At 53.8% G+C, this 14,776-nt stretch overlaps 6 protein-coding genes across 6 annotated transcripts; 2 read left to right on the top strand and 4 right to left on the bottom strand.

Annotated features, from left to right (window-relative positions):
• Window position 1: 1 nt before the first annotated feature.
• Window positions 2-1,793, bottom strand: CDEST_10243 (uncharacterized protein). Its single transcript, XM_062926401.1, has one exon. The coding sequence runs from the start codon at window positions 1,656-1,658 to the stop codon at window positions 3-5; it is 1,656 nt and encodes a 551-aa protein (XP_062782452.1). The 5' UTR covers window positions 1,659-1,793; the 3' UTR covers window position 2.
• Window positions 1,794-2,136: 343 nt separating this feature from the next.
• CDEST_10242 (uncharacterized protein) lies at window positions 2,137-5,853 on the top strand. Its single transcript, XM_062926400.1, has 8 exons — window positions 2,137-2,295; window positions 2,374-2,679; window positions 2,981-3,096; window positions 3,247-3,710; window positions 3,811-4,109; window positions 4,164-4,601; window positions 4,664-4,914; window positions 4,990-5,853. Exons 2-8 carry the CDS (start codon window positions 2,572-2,574, stop codon window positions 5,519-5,521), a joined length of 2,208 nt encoding a protein of 735 aa, XP_062782451.1. The 5' UTR covers window positions 2,137-2,295; window positions 2,374-2,571; the 3' UTR covers window positions 5,522-5,853.
• Window positions 5,854-5,896: 43 nt separating this feature from the next.
• On the bottom strand, window positions 5,897-7,894 carry CDEST_10241 (Putative FAD-binding domain, FAD/NAD(P)-binding domain superfamily). Its single transcript, XM_062926399.1, has 4 exons — window positions 7,478-7,894; window positions 7,099-7,370; window positions 6,645-7,015; window positions 5,897-6,546 (listed from the first exon to the last, which is right to left on the bottom strand). Exons 1-4 carry the CDS (start codon window positions 7,774-7,776, stop codon window positions 6,034-6,036), a joined length of 1,455 nt encoding a protein of 484 aa, XP_062782450.1. The 5' UTR covers window positions 7,777-7,894; the 3' UTR covers window positions 5,897-6,033.
• Window positions 7,895-8,909: 1,015 nt separating this feature from the next.
• CDEST_10240 (uncharacterized protein) lies at window positions 8,910-9,777 on the bottom strand (the record flags this gene model as incomplete). The annotated part of the gene is made up of 4 exons (XM_062926398.1): window positions 8,910-8,947; window positions 9,009-9,357; window positions 9,421-9,555; window positions 9,625-9,777. The coding sequence occupies 4 exons, from the start codon at window positions 9,775-9,777 to the stop codon at window positions 8,910-8,912; spliced, it is 675 nt and encodes a 224-aa protein (XP_062782449.1).
• A 2,491-nt stretch (window positions 9,778-12,268) lies between these two features.
• CDEST_10239 (uncharacterized protein) lies at window positions 12,269-12,786 on the top strand (the record flags this gene model as incomplete). The annotated part of the gene is made up of 4 exons (XM_062926397.1): window positions 12,269-12,348; window positions 12,406-12,604; window positions 12,659-12,733; window positions 12,784-12,786. 4 exons carry the CDS (start codon window positions 12,269-12,271, stop codon window positions 12,784-12,786), a joined length of 357 nt encoding a protein of 118 aa, XP_062782448.1.
• A 332-nt stretch (window positions 12,787-13,118) lies between these two features.
• CDEST_10238 (Putative short-chain dehydrogenase/reductase SDR, NAD(P)-binding domain superfamily) lies at window positions 13,119-14,392 on the bottom strand (the record flags this gene model as incomplete). Its single annotated transcript, XM_062926396.1, has 2 exons — window positions 13,119-13,786; window positions 13,849-14,392. 2 exons carry the CDS (start codon window positions 14,390-14,392, stop codon window positions 13,119-13,121), a joined length of 1,212 nt encoding a protein of 403 aa, XP_062782447.1.
• Between the last annotated feature and the right edge of the window lie 384 nt (window positions 14,393-14,776).

Raw genomic sequence — 14,776 nt, 5'->3', positions numbered from 1 at the left:
CATCAGAGTGCTTCGTCGCCCGACTCCGATTCTGACGTTCGGCCTTCGTCTTCCACCTCTTCCACGACACTCCTCGCATCGAGGGCCGTCGTTTGCCCAGGGTGATCACGAAGACAGTACTTTCCTTCTCGGCTCCATCGGAACTTCCATTCCCCCAGAGACCACAGTCTCTGTTCATCGATCAAGCTCTCGACAACCCAAGGCTTGCCTGGGTGGAAACTGCAGCGGACGACGGAGTTCCCGTTGACGATGTCTCGCATCGCCTGCGGGAACCCGTCGAGAAGATAGCAACAGTTTACAGGCCTGTCACGGTTTGGATATCCTGGGATGAAGGACCAGTCTCCAGCGCGTCTCGGGTTGAGTCTCCTTGCCGCCCAAGACTGAGGTGGGAGTATGCCTTGCTCGAAGCACTCGTCCATGGCTTGCTGCCAGGCGGCGTCGCGCAAAACGACCTGTTGGAATATCTGCTCGCATTTCCAGTCTCCCTCCGAATCGCCGTCAAAGACCAAGGTGAAGGAGTCCTGCGGCATGCCCGCCGCCGCCAACGCCAGAGCCTCGACGATCCAGGCCGCTATTCTCTCGGAAATCTCGTCGACCAATATCCGCGTCGGGGCTTGTCTCGCTTGCCGTGCTTTCTGGCGATAGGGGTCTCCTGCAAAGACGGTGTTCCACAGGCTCACGCGACGCTCGACGCGCAGGAGAGGGTTCTCTTGGCAGAAGCGGATCAGTCCTAAGCCGTGGCACTCGGGACTTGCAACGGACGGTCGATCTTCGAGCAGGCGGGTATCTCGGAGGCAGCTGCGAGATGCCTGGGAGATGGAGTCCAGGAATCGGATGGCGGCAGCAGCGGCCGAGTAGCGAAACCTCCTTAGGTCCGAGGGCGGCCTCTCATCTTTGAATACATCGTTCTTAGAGCAACGTACTGCAACCTCATGGCGCCCACCAAATATATGGTAAAGGCGCTCGAGGTGGTCTTGGGTAGGAATCCTCCAGAAAGCCGGGTTGTAGCCGAGGACAATCTCGTCAAGGGGCGGGCACCCTTCTGGGATGTCAAGAGCATTAACGTAGGCATCATGGTCGTCTCGGTATAAAGCTCTGTGCAATAAGATGCGATCGAGGGTGAAATGGATGAAGTTGCGACAGGCGGATGGGGTTTGGCCAAAAGGGCTGCAGAAGTGACTCAAAACTTTGTTCTGACCAGTCCTCATGACGTCCAAAACTGGGGCGAAGGCAGGGTAGGCGTCGGAGATTTCGCTGACCACCTTGTCGTGGAAGAGGTTCGGCTTGGTCTCGTAGAAGTTTGCGTTTAGTTCCTCATCCAACAAGGAGATGGCGTGACCGAAGCGTCCGACGATGGCACGGTCGATGTCGGACTGAGGATGGAAAGCCGAGAAAGTAATGGTGTTCAGCGACAGAGGCAGGCCTCGCATCTCCATCGCCACGCGTTTGCAAGTGTACATCAAGTCGAACCGGATCGGTCTTCCCTTGCTGATTCGCACCTTGTTGGTGTGCGGGTTCAGCTCGTAGCCCTCGTCGAGCAGGAGATAGTCCTTGTAAATGTGGTTTCGTATCTCATTTGGGAACTTGAGAAAGGGCAGTATATTCCCTGCTTCGGCGCCAGAGGCACATGAGATGAATGTTTGGGAGTTGCGATCCATGATGTCTGTGTTTTTGACCTGTGTTGTGTGTATGAGCAACGAGTAAGAGTGGTCCTCCGGAGAAGAAGAGGAATGCCAAGTGGAACGGATAGTCCTGTTGTCGAGGGCGAGAAAAGGAATACATGATGGTCAAGAACCTTTACGGAGAAAGCAAGCAGAGTTAGGCGGGGAATGTGAGAGACAGACCGGGCTGGGTGTGCTTTATTACCGTGTCAAGTCACTCGGCGTGTCGGATGAACCCAAACAAAACCCCGCCAGTCCCGTGGGTTTGAGTTGGTGGGAAAACGCGATACGCCACGATAAGGCGACCATGATGGCGCGTTTGGGGGGATGCCCGTAGATTGGAGGCTTTCTGGAATGGCTCTGGAGTTGAGGAAGGTAAAAAAGCACGATACGTAGCCAAGGCTTGTCCCTAACAGGTGCCTAAGCATAGGTAAACTACCTAAGAAGGGTTAAAAGTATAAAAAAGTATATCTATGCTTGTTTTGTTAGATAGGTACTTTCCCATACCGTTATTGCCACCCATGTGCCCTGCTGTCTCCTGCTACCGTTTCCAAAATGTTGCCTTAGGCACTTACATCCCACCTTCTAGGTAGGAACCAACCTATCATTCACCCACCTATCTTACCTATCTTGGGTCAGTGAGTCAACTTAGGGTACCGGCGTTGCCTACCTTAGGTACCTAAGTACCTAGAACGCAGTACGTACCTGTCATGAATCAACACTAAAAACTTTGTCTGTTCTCCTATCCAAGGTCGACGGCCCCTTATTATCCTTCACAACTCACCGGAACCCCCTATAATCAGACATCGCCATTTCTCCCCTCCCTCCTCCCACCCCCCGGTAACCGTTCTGCAACTGCCGTCCATCATCGGCCATTCTGCCTCACCCGGCTCAAGTCTGTTCAGCAAGGATGGACGAACCCACGCCTCATGTCCATAATTACAACGAGACAACGCCCGAGTCAAACCACGCGCCCTCTCAGCAGATGAGCGCCCTTTTGTCCAACAACCGTGGAGCTGTCAGTGGTGTCTTTCGTCATTTTGCATATTGCATATTGCAATGTCCCTGTTTACTTGTCCTCAGGCTTACTGTGAGCTAGTGCGAGGGCTGCCGTGCTCGTAAGGTATGTAGTATTATGTTCCGATACAATCTTGTGCGGCATAACCCCCCCTTCAAGTTGGCAGTGTGTGTCAACCATGCGATATACATATATACAAAGCTGTATTGGTCCGCATCACTCCAAGCAAACATGCATGGATGGTCCAACTCATGCTCGCGCGTGTCATCTATCTCGAGTCGGTACCTGACGCGGAAACCAGATCGGCTGCGATAAAGAATACCCCTGCTCCCAATGCCAACGCGCCGACATCGACTGCATCCCCGCCATCAACAAGCCCAGAGAGAAACGCACACGGATTCTACTCACTCCTCAATAGTGCGTTCCTCCCCCCGACTTGCTTTTCTCGCCACCCATGCCCACCAAGCCTTTGTCCCTTGCAATGGTGTCCTGCCTGTGTGGTGCACCGTACGGCGGTGCCCTGGTAGCATGACTGGAGTCTCCTGACGCATATTCGCCACCATGCAGTGAGAAGAAAATCGACCTCATCGACCATCGGCTCGACAACCTAGCCAAGTTGATGGAGGATCTCAAGACGCACATTTCCACCACCGTCGCCTCCAATAGTGCCAACTCTGGCAACCATGCTTCAACCCAGGCCACCGTAGCTCCGGCCGTGGCCTCTCCCTCAACTCACTCAGGCCAGCCAGATTCGGCCGCCGGACCGGTCGTGGAGGGGAACTCTTCGCTGTCGGCCCATTCTGTGTTTGTCAACGACTTCCTGCAGGGTTTCATTGGGTCCCTCCAGAAGCCCGATCCCGAGATTCGCGAGACCTTGGATGCCCTCTCGCACATCGTCAGCCCCGCCAAGCAGCAAGCCAGCACATACGAAATGGTTCTGGCCCACGCTAGGCCGAGGACCCATCTTCAGCAGGAGAAGTTTGATTTGCCTCCCATTCAGAAAGCCGTTGCCCTCATTCACATAGCAAAAGGTTAGTACCATCCATTACATGGGCATCGCCCCGATCAAGCCGTGCGCCGCCATGCCTGCCGCAGGCTTAAGGCTTCAAGCTGACGCTATTCGTCAAACAGCCCAGCGCCTCGCCGGCACCGGGTGGATCTACGAATTCATCACTATGCAGGCATTTGGAGACCTATGTCTCGATACCTACTTTTCGGAAGACCGTTCGCCCTTCCACTTCATCAGCGTCAATGCCGGGCTTTACTCTCTATGCCAGGATTACGCCCAAACGGCATCCGTCTCTCAACAGGATAAGGAGGAACACCTAGCCTATGCCCGTCTGTGCCGCGAGAACCTCGAAACGGGGCTGGCCTACTTACCACTGCATATACCGGCTTCTTCAGATGCCATCGCCGCACTTCTCTTTGGAGTGAGTGGTCCCCCGGAGTCATGCAGGCAATACCGCAACTGACCCCAAGGCGAGGCCTTCTACGCTATGGAATTTTCAAAGTCGTCACTGTGCTGGGCCCTGTCGTCCAAGGCGTCGGAGCTGTGTCAAACACTGGGCTATCATCAAGTTGCACCCGCGAACAGTGAAAGGCCGGCGGATTCAAAGTACACGAGCTTCCTCTTCTGGACGACCTACTACATCGACAAAAGCCTGTCCCTCCGCCTGGGCAGGGCTTCCACCATCCCTGACTGGGACACAACGATAAGCCCGCCCGCGATGCCGAGCTCGGATCAGGAGCCCGTCCTCGCCTTCTTTCCGTTGTGGGTCAAGGCTGCGAAATGCCAAGGCAATATCTACAAGATGCTCTACAGTTCCGGCTCAATTAACCAGCCAGACCACGTACGGCAGTCGAGGGTCGACTTTTTGCTAACAAGCTTGCACGAGCTGGAAAGGGAGACGGAAAGAACCAGAGTCAGTACCAAGCCAAACCCCGAGACGTAGGAGAGGAAAAAAACCACTTACCCTTGAGATAGGACCAGTGGCTCAGGATCTCCAAGGCAGCCTCGGGAGACGACTTGATGGATTTCTACGCCACCTCTGATGATATTCTCCGGCTCTCTCTCCTCACTCATGTCCACCGGGCCGCCCCGAGACCTGCCTCCTGCCCGACAACCTTCAGTCCCGAATGCATCCAAGTGGCGAGGGCGACGCTCGAAAGGCATCACGACTGCATGGAAATCATACACCGGACCAACGGCATCTACTTTTCGGTGTACATCCACTGGTATGTCAACGCCCGGACTGTCATCCATAGCCTATCCACCCTTCAATTCCCTTGGCCTAGACTCACAAAAACCAGGACACTCCTCTTCGCCCCTTTCATCCCCTTTGTCGTCGTTTTTTGCCACGTGATGGAGACCCAGGACCAGGCAGACCTGGCCCTTCTGCAGGCGTTCGTCGACTCGATCCAGTCCGCGTCCACGGTCTCGGAACCCGCTGCCAAGATGCTGCACCTCTTCCAGGTGCTGTACAACATCTCGCAGCGCTACATCGATCTCGGCATGTCCAAACTGCAGGGGGACCAGAGCTTCTCCGTCCCGCAGATGGACACCGACCTCGCCGCTCTCGGCTTCCCCCACGCCGGCGTATACGACGCGACTTGGTTACAGCAGAACCAGGATCCGAACCTGATGAATGGGTTTGGCGGGGACTCCATGCAGGCCGGCGACGACGCAAGGACGAGCGGCAACGGGGTACACCTGGCCCAACAGCCGCTGCTTTCAGTGTTGAGCATGGGCAACGGGCCGCAGCTGGAGGACTGGTTCAACAACAACCAGGCGTCGATGGAGATGTTACTGGACGACAACGTTCAAAGCCAGCTAAAAGAATAGAAACTGTCCGGTTACAGTGTATGGACTGATTGAAACACCACTGCCCTATTTGAAATGATGCTACGGCTCACATCGGTGTGCGTGACTCGGTGCAGGTGTGGCATCGCTCAGCAGACCCTTGCTACCTAAACATAGGGTCAGTATTGATAGCTATCTGGGCCGGATATTGGAATGACCCCACGGAGAACAAGAGAGCCGCTTTGTCAAAATGGCCATGAAAGGATACAGCTGACACCTATTGCTACGCCTTGACCTCCGGTGGAAGTCTTGGGTAGAAAGATTAAGTTCTGCCACAAGTAGTCTTACTAGCCGGATCAATACAATCGCTCAACTCGATAAGACATCTACGTCTACTGCAAAGGGAGAACCTTGGTACACACTCGAAAGCCTTTCTTCTTATCTACCATGCTCTGTCTATGCTTGGCCCGTCAAAAATACACCGTCTAGATACATGCTCTTGATTTTTTCTCTCCATCTTCAATACGAAACGCCGTCTACAACGACCCAAGACTTCATTGAGTCCAGGCCAGAGAGAGACCGAGCCACGCGGGCCCCAGAGCCGAGTAGCACACGGCGGTAAAGAGCCCGGCGCCGAGCGTCAGCATGCTCCATAGGGTCCAGCTGGGCCCCTTGCTCTTCTGCGTCGCCTCGTGCCGCGCGACGGCCGCCTCGTACCGCGGCGGCACGGGGATGCCCTCGACGACGGGGCCGCTTGCCGTGTTCTTGACGATGAGGCTGAAGATCAGGCTCTGCCCGTAGCGGGGGAAGAAGTAGTCGACGAAGACCTTGGAGAAGAGCGTCTCCTTGATCGAGGCCGAGTTGGTGTGGCGGCCCTGGCTGACGGCGCCCTCGGCGCGGCCGAAGCGCTTCTCCTGGGCCTCGGCGAAGACGGCCTCGATGTCGGCCTCGGCGAGACTGACGTGGCCCTCGGAGTGCGTCCTCTCCAGTTCGCGTCGGAGGGCGTTCACGAGGACGGCGGCCGTCTCCATCGCGCCGTTGCCTCCCTGGGCGCTGATCGGGTGAACCTGTCCATCAGAACCGGGTCAGTCCCTCTTATGCTCATGCTCTCCCAGAATTAAAAAAAAATCTTGAAAAAATTGGAATGCGCGGGGACGCCGTATACCTTGTGGGCCGCGTCGCCGATGGTGATGATGCGGCGGTAGTGCCAGCGCCGGAACACGTGGTCCTCCATGCTGGCGAGCGTCGTCTGGAGCCTGTTATCGTACATGTCCTTGAACGTCATGGTCTCCGTGACCCGATCGCAAAAGTGCAGCTCGGCGAGCTCGCGCTCCTCCTCCTTGGTGTACCGCGGGATGTCCCCGCCGCGCGTCCTCTCCGCCTCGGTGAAGAGGAACCAGTAGAGGCGGTCCCCGGGCGCGGTGAGGATCATGTAGTTGCCGTTCATGAAGAAGGCGTTCATCTGGGCGGGCGACGCGGGCAGGCAGTCGGGTCTTTTCGAGATGCCGAAGATGCACCTTGACTCGCATTGCAGACCTGTTGGTGTTTCGTGTTAGAAAAGAGAGAGAGGCGCAAGTATTTGGGGGGCTTGGAGGGCATTGTTATTGGCTTGTACTGACCGGATATTTCATCTGGCTTGAAGTGACCGGACTTTTCTTCCTGTGCGATCCTCCACATCTCGCCTCTGACGGCGCTGTGTACGCCGTCAGCGCCGACGACGATGTCTCCGGTGTACACGGAACCGTCTTTCGTGTGGACGTTGACGCGGTCCTGGTCGAGCTCGACGAGGTTGACGCGTTTATCCGTCAGGACCCGGTCCTTGTGCTGGAGCTTGTCGAAGAGGACTTGGATGACGGTCTTGCGGTCAACGAATATCTGGGGGTATCCGACACTATTACCATGAGTGTGTTAGCCGAATTGCCTCTATTGCCTTTCCCGTTTTTTTCACACATCCCCCCCTCCCTTCGCAAGCAAAGGCGCTGCCCGGAACAAACGTACCGTTCCTCCAACTTTTCAGAAAATGTCACGGGCTGCGTGTCCTTCCAAATCTTGCCGCTAAAGAGGCGCATGCTTGCTGTGTAGTATGTGTTGCCAGCGAGGTCCCGGATCGTCTCGTAGCAACCGAGCTGGTCGAGGATGCGCAGGCCGGCTGGGAGCAGACCGATGCTGGCGCCGAGTTGGGGGGCGATGACGGAGTGGCCCTCGAGGAGGACATAGTCAATACCAAACCTCTCTAGCATATTAGCCAGAGAAAGTCCAGAGATGCTGCCTCCGACGATGATGACCTTGAAGCCCATGTTTGGAGGAAGACTGTAACGCAAAGCAGAAATGGGGCAGATATTGAAGGAGAAAAAGATTAAGGAGGTAGTAATGAAAGAAAAATAAGTAAAAAATAAAATAAAAAAAAGCCCGAGACTTTGCTGGATGGGAATTGAATTTTGCGATGAAGATTGTCCCAAAGTTTCATTTTATCTCTGTAACCTGCAGCAGAGCGGCGGGAGTCTCCTGAGCTTTGCCCGGGAGCCGGACATCGCGGCCGCCGAAACCTTACTCAGCCGGCCGCAGCCCGGCCGCAGCTTGGCCCCGAGAGCGTTCTTTGGTGAAGCTTGCTATGGAGCCGGCGAGAAGGTCCGATTGGTGGCCGTCGGTGAGTGACTCTTGTCGTGGCTTGGCGTTAAGCTAGATCTGTTCAAGGTGGTGGCCATTGGTTACCCACTTGTCAACTTCTCAACTAGCCCTTAGCAGTCCTTGTATAGGCACCTTGCTTAGATTAATTAAAGTGGTATCAACTCATGCATAGTGTATGCAAGAAATTCATCCAACAAAAAGCCATCACTGCGTGTGCTTAGCTATATTAGTTGCTTCAACAGCTTGTACCCGTAACGCACGAGTAGTGACCTCTTGACGCAAAGTCTCCGGCCTCCACAAGGTCCATCGTTTAGTATTCAGCCTCTAGTGGTGCACTTACGCTGCCAAGCAGCTTGTTAATCCGTTCTACATGTTCTCTCTTCAAGGGCCATTTCTAAGGGCTAAAGTTGGTAATTCAACGGTAGGCTGTCCCTAAAATAATAGCATCCGGCAGTAGTATTGCCGGAGGTAGGTTAAGGACTGGTGCAATGTCAATTTAAAAACAAGACAAATGACGTCTACCTTGCATTGCATCTTGGTTACAATCTATTAAAAGATGTGTGTTGATAACCAACCAGGATTACATCATTACGGACGTCAACGCTCCTTGTCCACATTTGTTTACCATTTGGGATATTGCTGCAAACTCACTCCAGACAGCTTGACAGGCAGTCATTTGTTTCTCGCACTGGGATTCAGCTTTCTGCCAAGACCTAACCCGCCTCGTTTATCTGCTAACAAACCCCAACACTCTGCTCACCGTCTGTCAAGAACGCTGATATCCAGTGAAAATATCAGCCACTTAGGCCTTGACAGGACGCTCGCCGTTGCCAAAGAAACCTAGTCATCGTCTCAGTAAGTGGCCGATTCGTATCGGTTCAAAAGCGTGGTATTCACTTACTGCAAACACCAATGATGGTGTTCCAGGTGCCGCCGGGGGAAAAGGCCTGGCCTTGCGTGAGAGGCATCGTGCCGATGCATCCCGCTCCAGGAGGGCCGCAGATGGTGTCTTGCTTCCAGCAGTTGCGGTAGATGGTATCGGCCATTCTGCCGACCATACTGCACGGCATGTGGATATCGTGCGTGTTGTCGTTGCAGACGCCGACGGCGGTGCCGCTGACACACGACAGGCGGACGCACTTGCGCGCGCGGGTCATGCACTTGTTACCGGCAATCTTCTTCACCTTTTCGATGGCATCCCATGCGGTGAAATCATACACCCAGCCGCCCCTGTTGCAGTTGTATTTGGACTACCTTGTTTAGTTCTTCTAGGGCTCTTGCTGACGGTGAGTGAGGGGGGAAACGTTTCTTACCACATCCTTGTTCACGTTGGCAAGTAGGGAAACAACCTCTTCGGAGGGATTTCCGGATGACTCGGGCTCCTCCTGGACCTCTTCGGTGTAAATGGAGAAGTCGGGATGGTCAACTCGGATCTTGGCTTCAATATCCTAGAAAGGGAATGTCAGTTGAGCTCACTCGGCTCTGCATTTTGACTTGATAGAAAAGCTCAGCCCTACTTCAAAGCTATCACCCCAGACCTGAATCGGAGGCTGGCCCGGGACGACGACGCCCTCCCAACCAACCTCCCCGATAGGAAGCGGAGCAACAGAAGTATCAACAGCGGCGGCAGCCGAGAACGCAGCAAGACTCAGGAAGATGAGGGAACGCATGATGATGGATGGTCGACTTGATTGTTGGAATGAAGCGATGCAGTAATGAGAATGGCCCTCAAGGAAGCTGAAGAGGCTAATTGCTGATGGCGATTTCGTACTGGTTCGGCGACTTTTGGGCATCCTTTTATACCTGAACGTTCGATGTCATCTGAGCAGCTTCGGGTCTTACTCCGCCGAAATCATCGAAGTTTTGATCTGACTGCAGCCGAGTTCCTCGTGATTAAGTCAATAGTCGCTGGGCAGAGTCAAGGGTCAACCGGCTAGATCCTCCCGTGGTTCAAGTGCCAAGATGAGCCTTGCCATTCTTGTCCTTGTTGTTGTCTGACACGATCCTTGGCGGTCGCCCGACCTGAGGATGCGTCTGTATGCTCAGTGGCCCATGGCACAGCAAGGAACGTTCTAACATCTGACAAAGAACATGGATAGTGCGGCGGGTATTACCCTCGCCATCGGTCAACCTATACAATGGAATATTGACCTTTTTGCAGCATAGAGTTGTGTAAGCGGACTTTTCCAATCTCGAGTACCCGTATATCCCCAGAAGGTCTCTGGCCTGTTCGTAGTCATATCGAAGACTGTTCGCATGCGTCTCGGTTCATTGGCTGTCTGCGTTTCCTGGGGTAATGCGATTTGATCTGGCCCTCCAAGCTGCCGAATCAAAACCCTGACCAATCTGCATGTTAGCTGCCCGTGGACCAGGTACAATACGCCTCTTACGGTAGGGCTAGCTTCTTATGAGTTGGATATAGGCGCCGGACATGCTTCCCCACGCTGCTGCAGCAGTGGCGCTCTAACTAGAGCCACCGAGAGACAGGGGTTAGGTCTGGTTCATCATATCGGCGCGATAAACGAGGGCCATCCTCCACTGTAAGAGCCAGGGCCTACCCACTCACCCTCCTCGCTCTCACCATCTCAGGTCGCACAACCTTAAGGCGGCGGGTGATCCGGCTGCACCTGAGCGACGTAGTCACGATTGCAACGCGGACTGCTTCTGTGGGGCCCAACCTGACAAGGAGATCGTTATGCCGCTCAAGGTGTTACCACATGTTGAAAAGCCTGCTGTTGGGAACTTTGAGCAAGCATTTGCGCCGCGCGATCTGTTTACGCTCAAGGCTGCTCTCGATGGAGGGTTCGTTCCGCAGAAACGCGACTTGTGATACCCAGTGCCTCGGCGATCAGGACAAAGGCTGATGCTCAACCCCGAGGCACCAGCCGATCTGGGAGGCGGTATGCCGATGGCTGCGAGCCCGTTCCTGGCATCTTCGCGGAAGGCCCTTTGTCAGACCCGCTTGCAGAGTTTCCAAGTGCCTTTCTTCTCCTCTTTAAATCCAGCCCAAGATTCATCATCGCCCCGACGGTCTATCTCGAAACCTCGTACATCGATGGTCTCACAGCTTTCCACACGAGTGAGATATGCTCGCCTAGCGAACACCAGGTCTGTCGTGGAACACGACGTAGTTATCTGGGTGCTCAGCTGGATCCCCACAGGAAGAGGGGATATGACTGGGATCCAGTATGCACTTCAATCACGCCGCCCAGGTCTCGCCGAAAAGCTTATGTGCCTGTCGATGGTCAGGTTGGACACGGGAGCCTTCCCAGGACGGAAAATGCAGGTCATAATCGCATAGGAGCGTGAATCTAGCCCCTTATCATCGTAACTGTAAGCATCAACTCATGGTATGGTGGAGGGAAAGCTACCTGATTAGGCCCTTGATTCGCAAGTACCTGTAAACACTTTTATACCCACTCACACATGAAAGAACAAGGGTAGCCCTGGCATTTCGAAATTGTGGACAACACCGTATCATGACTTATTTGTGAATGGGGGACCGCCATTGGTGCGTAATCGTGCACTTCGACTTGGGATAGTGCGGATCTACTGACCACAACCCGAATCCACAGACGAATGAGGCAATGATCAATCAAGCCTATGTCTCCTTGGTCCAGAAACATCCAAACTGACTCAATAGGAATTATAGAATAGAAGAAGCCTGCTCCACCTGCTCCTGATCATCTGGACATCTGTGCCGGCATCACCGACATGAGTCGCGCGTAGGAAAGCTCGCGAATACCCGGTTTCCTCCTCCTCAATCTCCTCTGTCTACTCGTGAACAAAAAACAATGGAATTAACGTGCTTCCAGGACAACATGTCGGTAATATGTAGTAAGCAGCCCTCGCTTTATCTAGGTCGTTTGTAAAATGTCGGGAAGACCTACATGATTCGTAGATAATGAGGCGCCGCTTGTGCAGGCATATTCAGTACAGAGTCAAGTCCCAGAAAATCCTAATCAGGTTATATTAAACAATAACCAAAACAGAGCATGGGTGTTTGGATTCACATTAGTTACTATCCGCATGTTGTCGCCGACTCATGACCGCAGGTCTCCCATTGCGAAGGTTATAAGCGCCCCCCTCCTCCTGCTTGCCAACACTCATGATCTCCAGGAACTGAGTTGCAGCCAGAACACGCGCGTTATATTTTCCACCATGAAGCTCCCTTCCGTTTTGCTGATCGTCACTCTCGCCCTCACATCTGCGGAGGCATGTGCGAGCTACAAGCACTGCTGGTATTATGACCTCCCCGTCACGTTGCCCATCATCCATTACTAACACTCCCCAAAAAGGTGTCTTCGAAATGACATTGAGTACCAGGGCAAGATCCAGAGCAACATTGCTTGGGACGACGACACCACGAAAGCGTGTCAGGCAAATGGCGGCGGGGGCGTGACTGGGTATTACGGACAGAACTTCAAGGAGTGCTACAGATACGTGAAGCGCACATGGCGTCTCGACGGCGCTATCGACAACTGCGACTGGAACAAGGTGAGTGGGGTTCAGAAGACTGGTGAGCGAGAAGATGCTGACTGTCTCGTGAAGCAATGCATTGCCGCCGGCAAGGCGGCTGGCGTGAATGCGTATGGCGTGTGTCGTGACAAGATCTCCGGTTTCCATGTAAGTATGAACCACCCTTCGGCCAGTACAACTCACTAACACTGCCAAAGTAAAAAGAGAGCACATCCACCAATGGTACCGGACCTGGCTTGTGTACAACGAACAACCGCCCACCTCAACAGGCAGCTAGGGTGGTCTAGTCCAGCGAGCACTTAATACAACAAGAGTCAAAGATCCCTAGACGTTTATAGGCTACGGGAAGAGGAGATAAGGGGAATCAGCACAACACAATGGCGTTTAGTTTTGTTCGGGGCATCATCATGTCTGTATTCCAAACAGCGAAGCAGGCGTAGGCCGATTCGCTTTCTCGCATGACCACGAAAACATCCACCGAAATGCAAACTTTTCAGAAGCTATTGTGTCCCGGATTTTGGAGCTTTCCCCCTTAGAACCAAGGCGCGAGCGTCTCTTCACTGTGATGCCAAATCGCTTCCACAGCGCCTCCCGCTTCCAATGCCGACAGAAGCGAATCTTGTTGAAGGTATTCCATCTTGTCATTGACAGAGAACAGAGACCCGCCAGTCTGGTGCGTCAAAGTCAACGCTGCCGATCGTTCCTTTGAGATTTCGACTCCGGTCCCGCCATATTCGGCGCTCGTCATGAGGTACAACGCCTTCTGTCCAGCCTCCTCGAGCGTGAATCGGTCGAAGTTTCCTGAGGAGGGGGCGGCAGCTGGAGGGGCGCTGGGGTCCCATTTGTCACCCCAGCTCTTTTTGAGAAGCTCGGTAGCGACTCGGCCCGGATGGGCATGCACAAAGACGATGTTTTGATTCTCGGGCTGTTCCGCGAAGCGCTTCATCGAGATGGTTACCATGGTGGCGACATGCTTAGCATAGGCGGGAATGCTGAAGTGGCCAGGCTCTTTGAGGGTCAGATCGTTCAAGAACAAGTCGGCGGACTCGTAGCCAGCTGCCAAGATGCTGATAACACGCGGACGATAATGCCCTGGACCTGTCCTAGCTGCGGCCTGTAGCTTGGGAAGCAGTCGCGAGATGAAGGCAAAGCGGCTGTAATGGGCTACTGCGAAGCACAGCTCTAGTCCTTCGGTTGTTTCTGAAGAACTGTTAGCCAACGATAGCCTGTAGTCGAGCTACTGATGATCATGAATCACACACCTTGGCTTCCTTGAAAGGGCAAGAAACCGGCTGAATGATACAGCAGGTCGATCGTTTTTTCCTTGCCGAGAATCACATCCGTAAGGCGTTTGACCTCTGACATCAGCGAGACCTGGCCCTCCAGATAAATGAGCTTGGCATTCTTGTTGATTGTATGAAGTTCTTCCAGAAGAAGCTGATCTCTGGCCTCATGACGGCCAATGATGTAGGCCTTGAGAGGGAATCCCGTTGAAACTAACTCGAGAAGGGCTCTCTTGCCGATGCCATCTGTAGCACCAACAAATACAGCAGTTCGGGGGGTTGTGGCTTCCGCCAGCCGAGCATTCGAGGCTCTGATTTGGTCAAGAAGGGTCATGTTTGGCAGAAATGTTTGAGAACGGCTTAACCGAGACTCGGATTTGGTGAATAATGATGACCTCCCCACCGCTATTATACTGCGTACGCTTTGAGCAATCGCGTTTATATTGGTTCGTGGGTTGTGGTTGACGACTCCAGCTCCCTTCGCGACAAGGCAGCGTCGTAAGAGCTTAGCAAGAGACGACATCGCGATGTGTAATCACTTGGGGATTACAAATTAGGTAGCCGTCCATTTGCGAGCAGGATGCTAACACCTCCGCTGAATAATCTAGTTTGGATAGTGCCGTGAAAAAGGGGGGCGATGACAGAGCCGAATGAAAGGCCGTCGGCATGATCGCTCCGCATCAACTCTAAACACATTAGCACCGGCCTCCGACCATGTCCGAGCCGGCACTCCAGCCTCAAGCAGACTTCGGAGACGCTGGAAGCCAGTCGCCAAATGTCTACCCAGATCATCCCGGTCTAGTATCCTGCCGGTGAGGATGTAAAGTTTTGCAATTCTCAGGCCTGTAGCTCACAAGAAACCAGTATTAAAGTACGGCTTCCTACATCCCGTTAACATGGCTTAACA

Source organism: Colletotrichum destructivum, chromosome 6 (assembly GCF_034447905.1).
Source record: "Colletotrichum destructivum chromosome 6, complete sequence".
Classification (NCBI taxonomy): Eukaryota; Fungi; Ascomycota; class Sordariomycetes; order Glomerellales; family Glomerellaceae; genus Colletotrichum; species Colletotrichum destructivum.
Note: the sequence above shows the minus strand (reverse complement) of the source record. Positions and strands in the feature narration are given on the sequence as shown.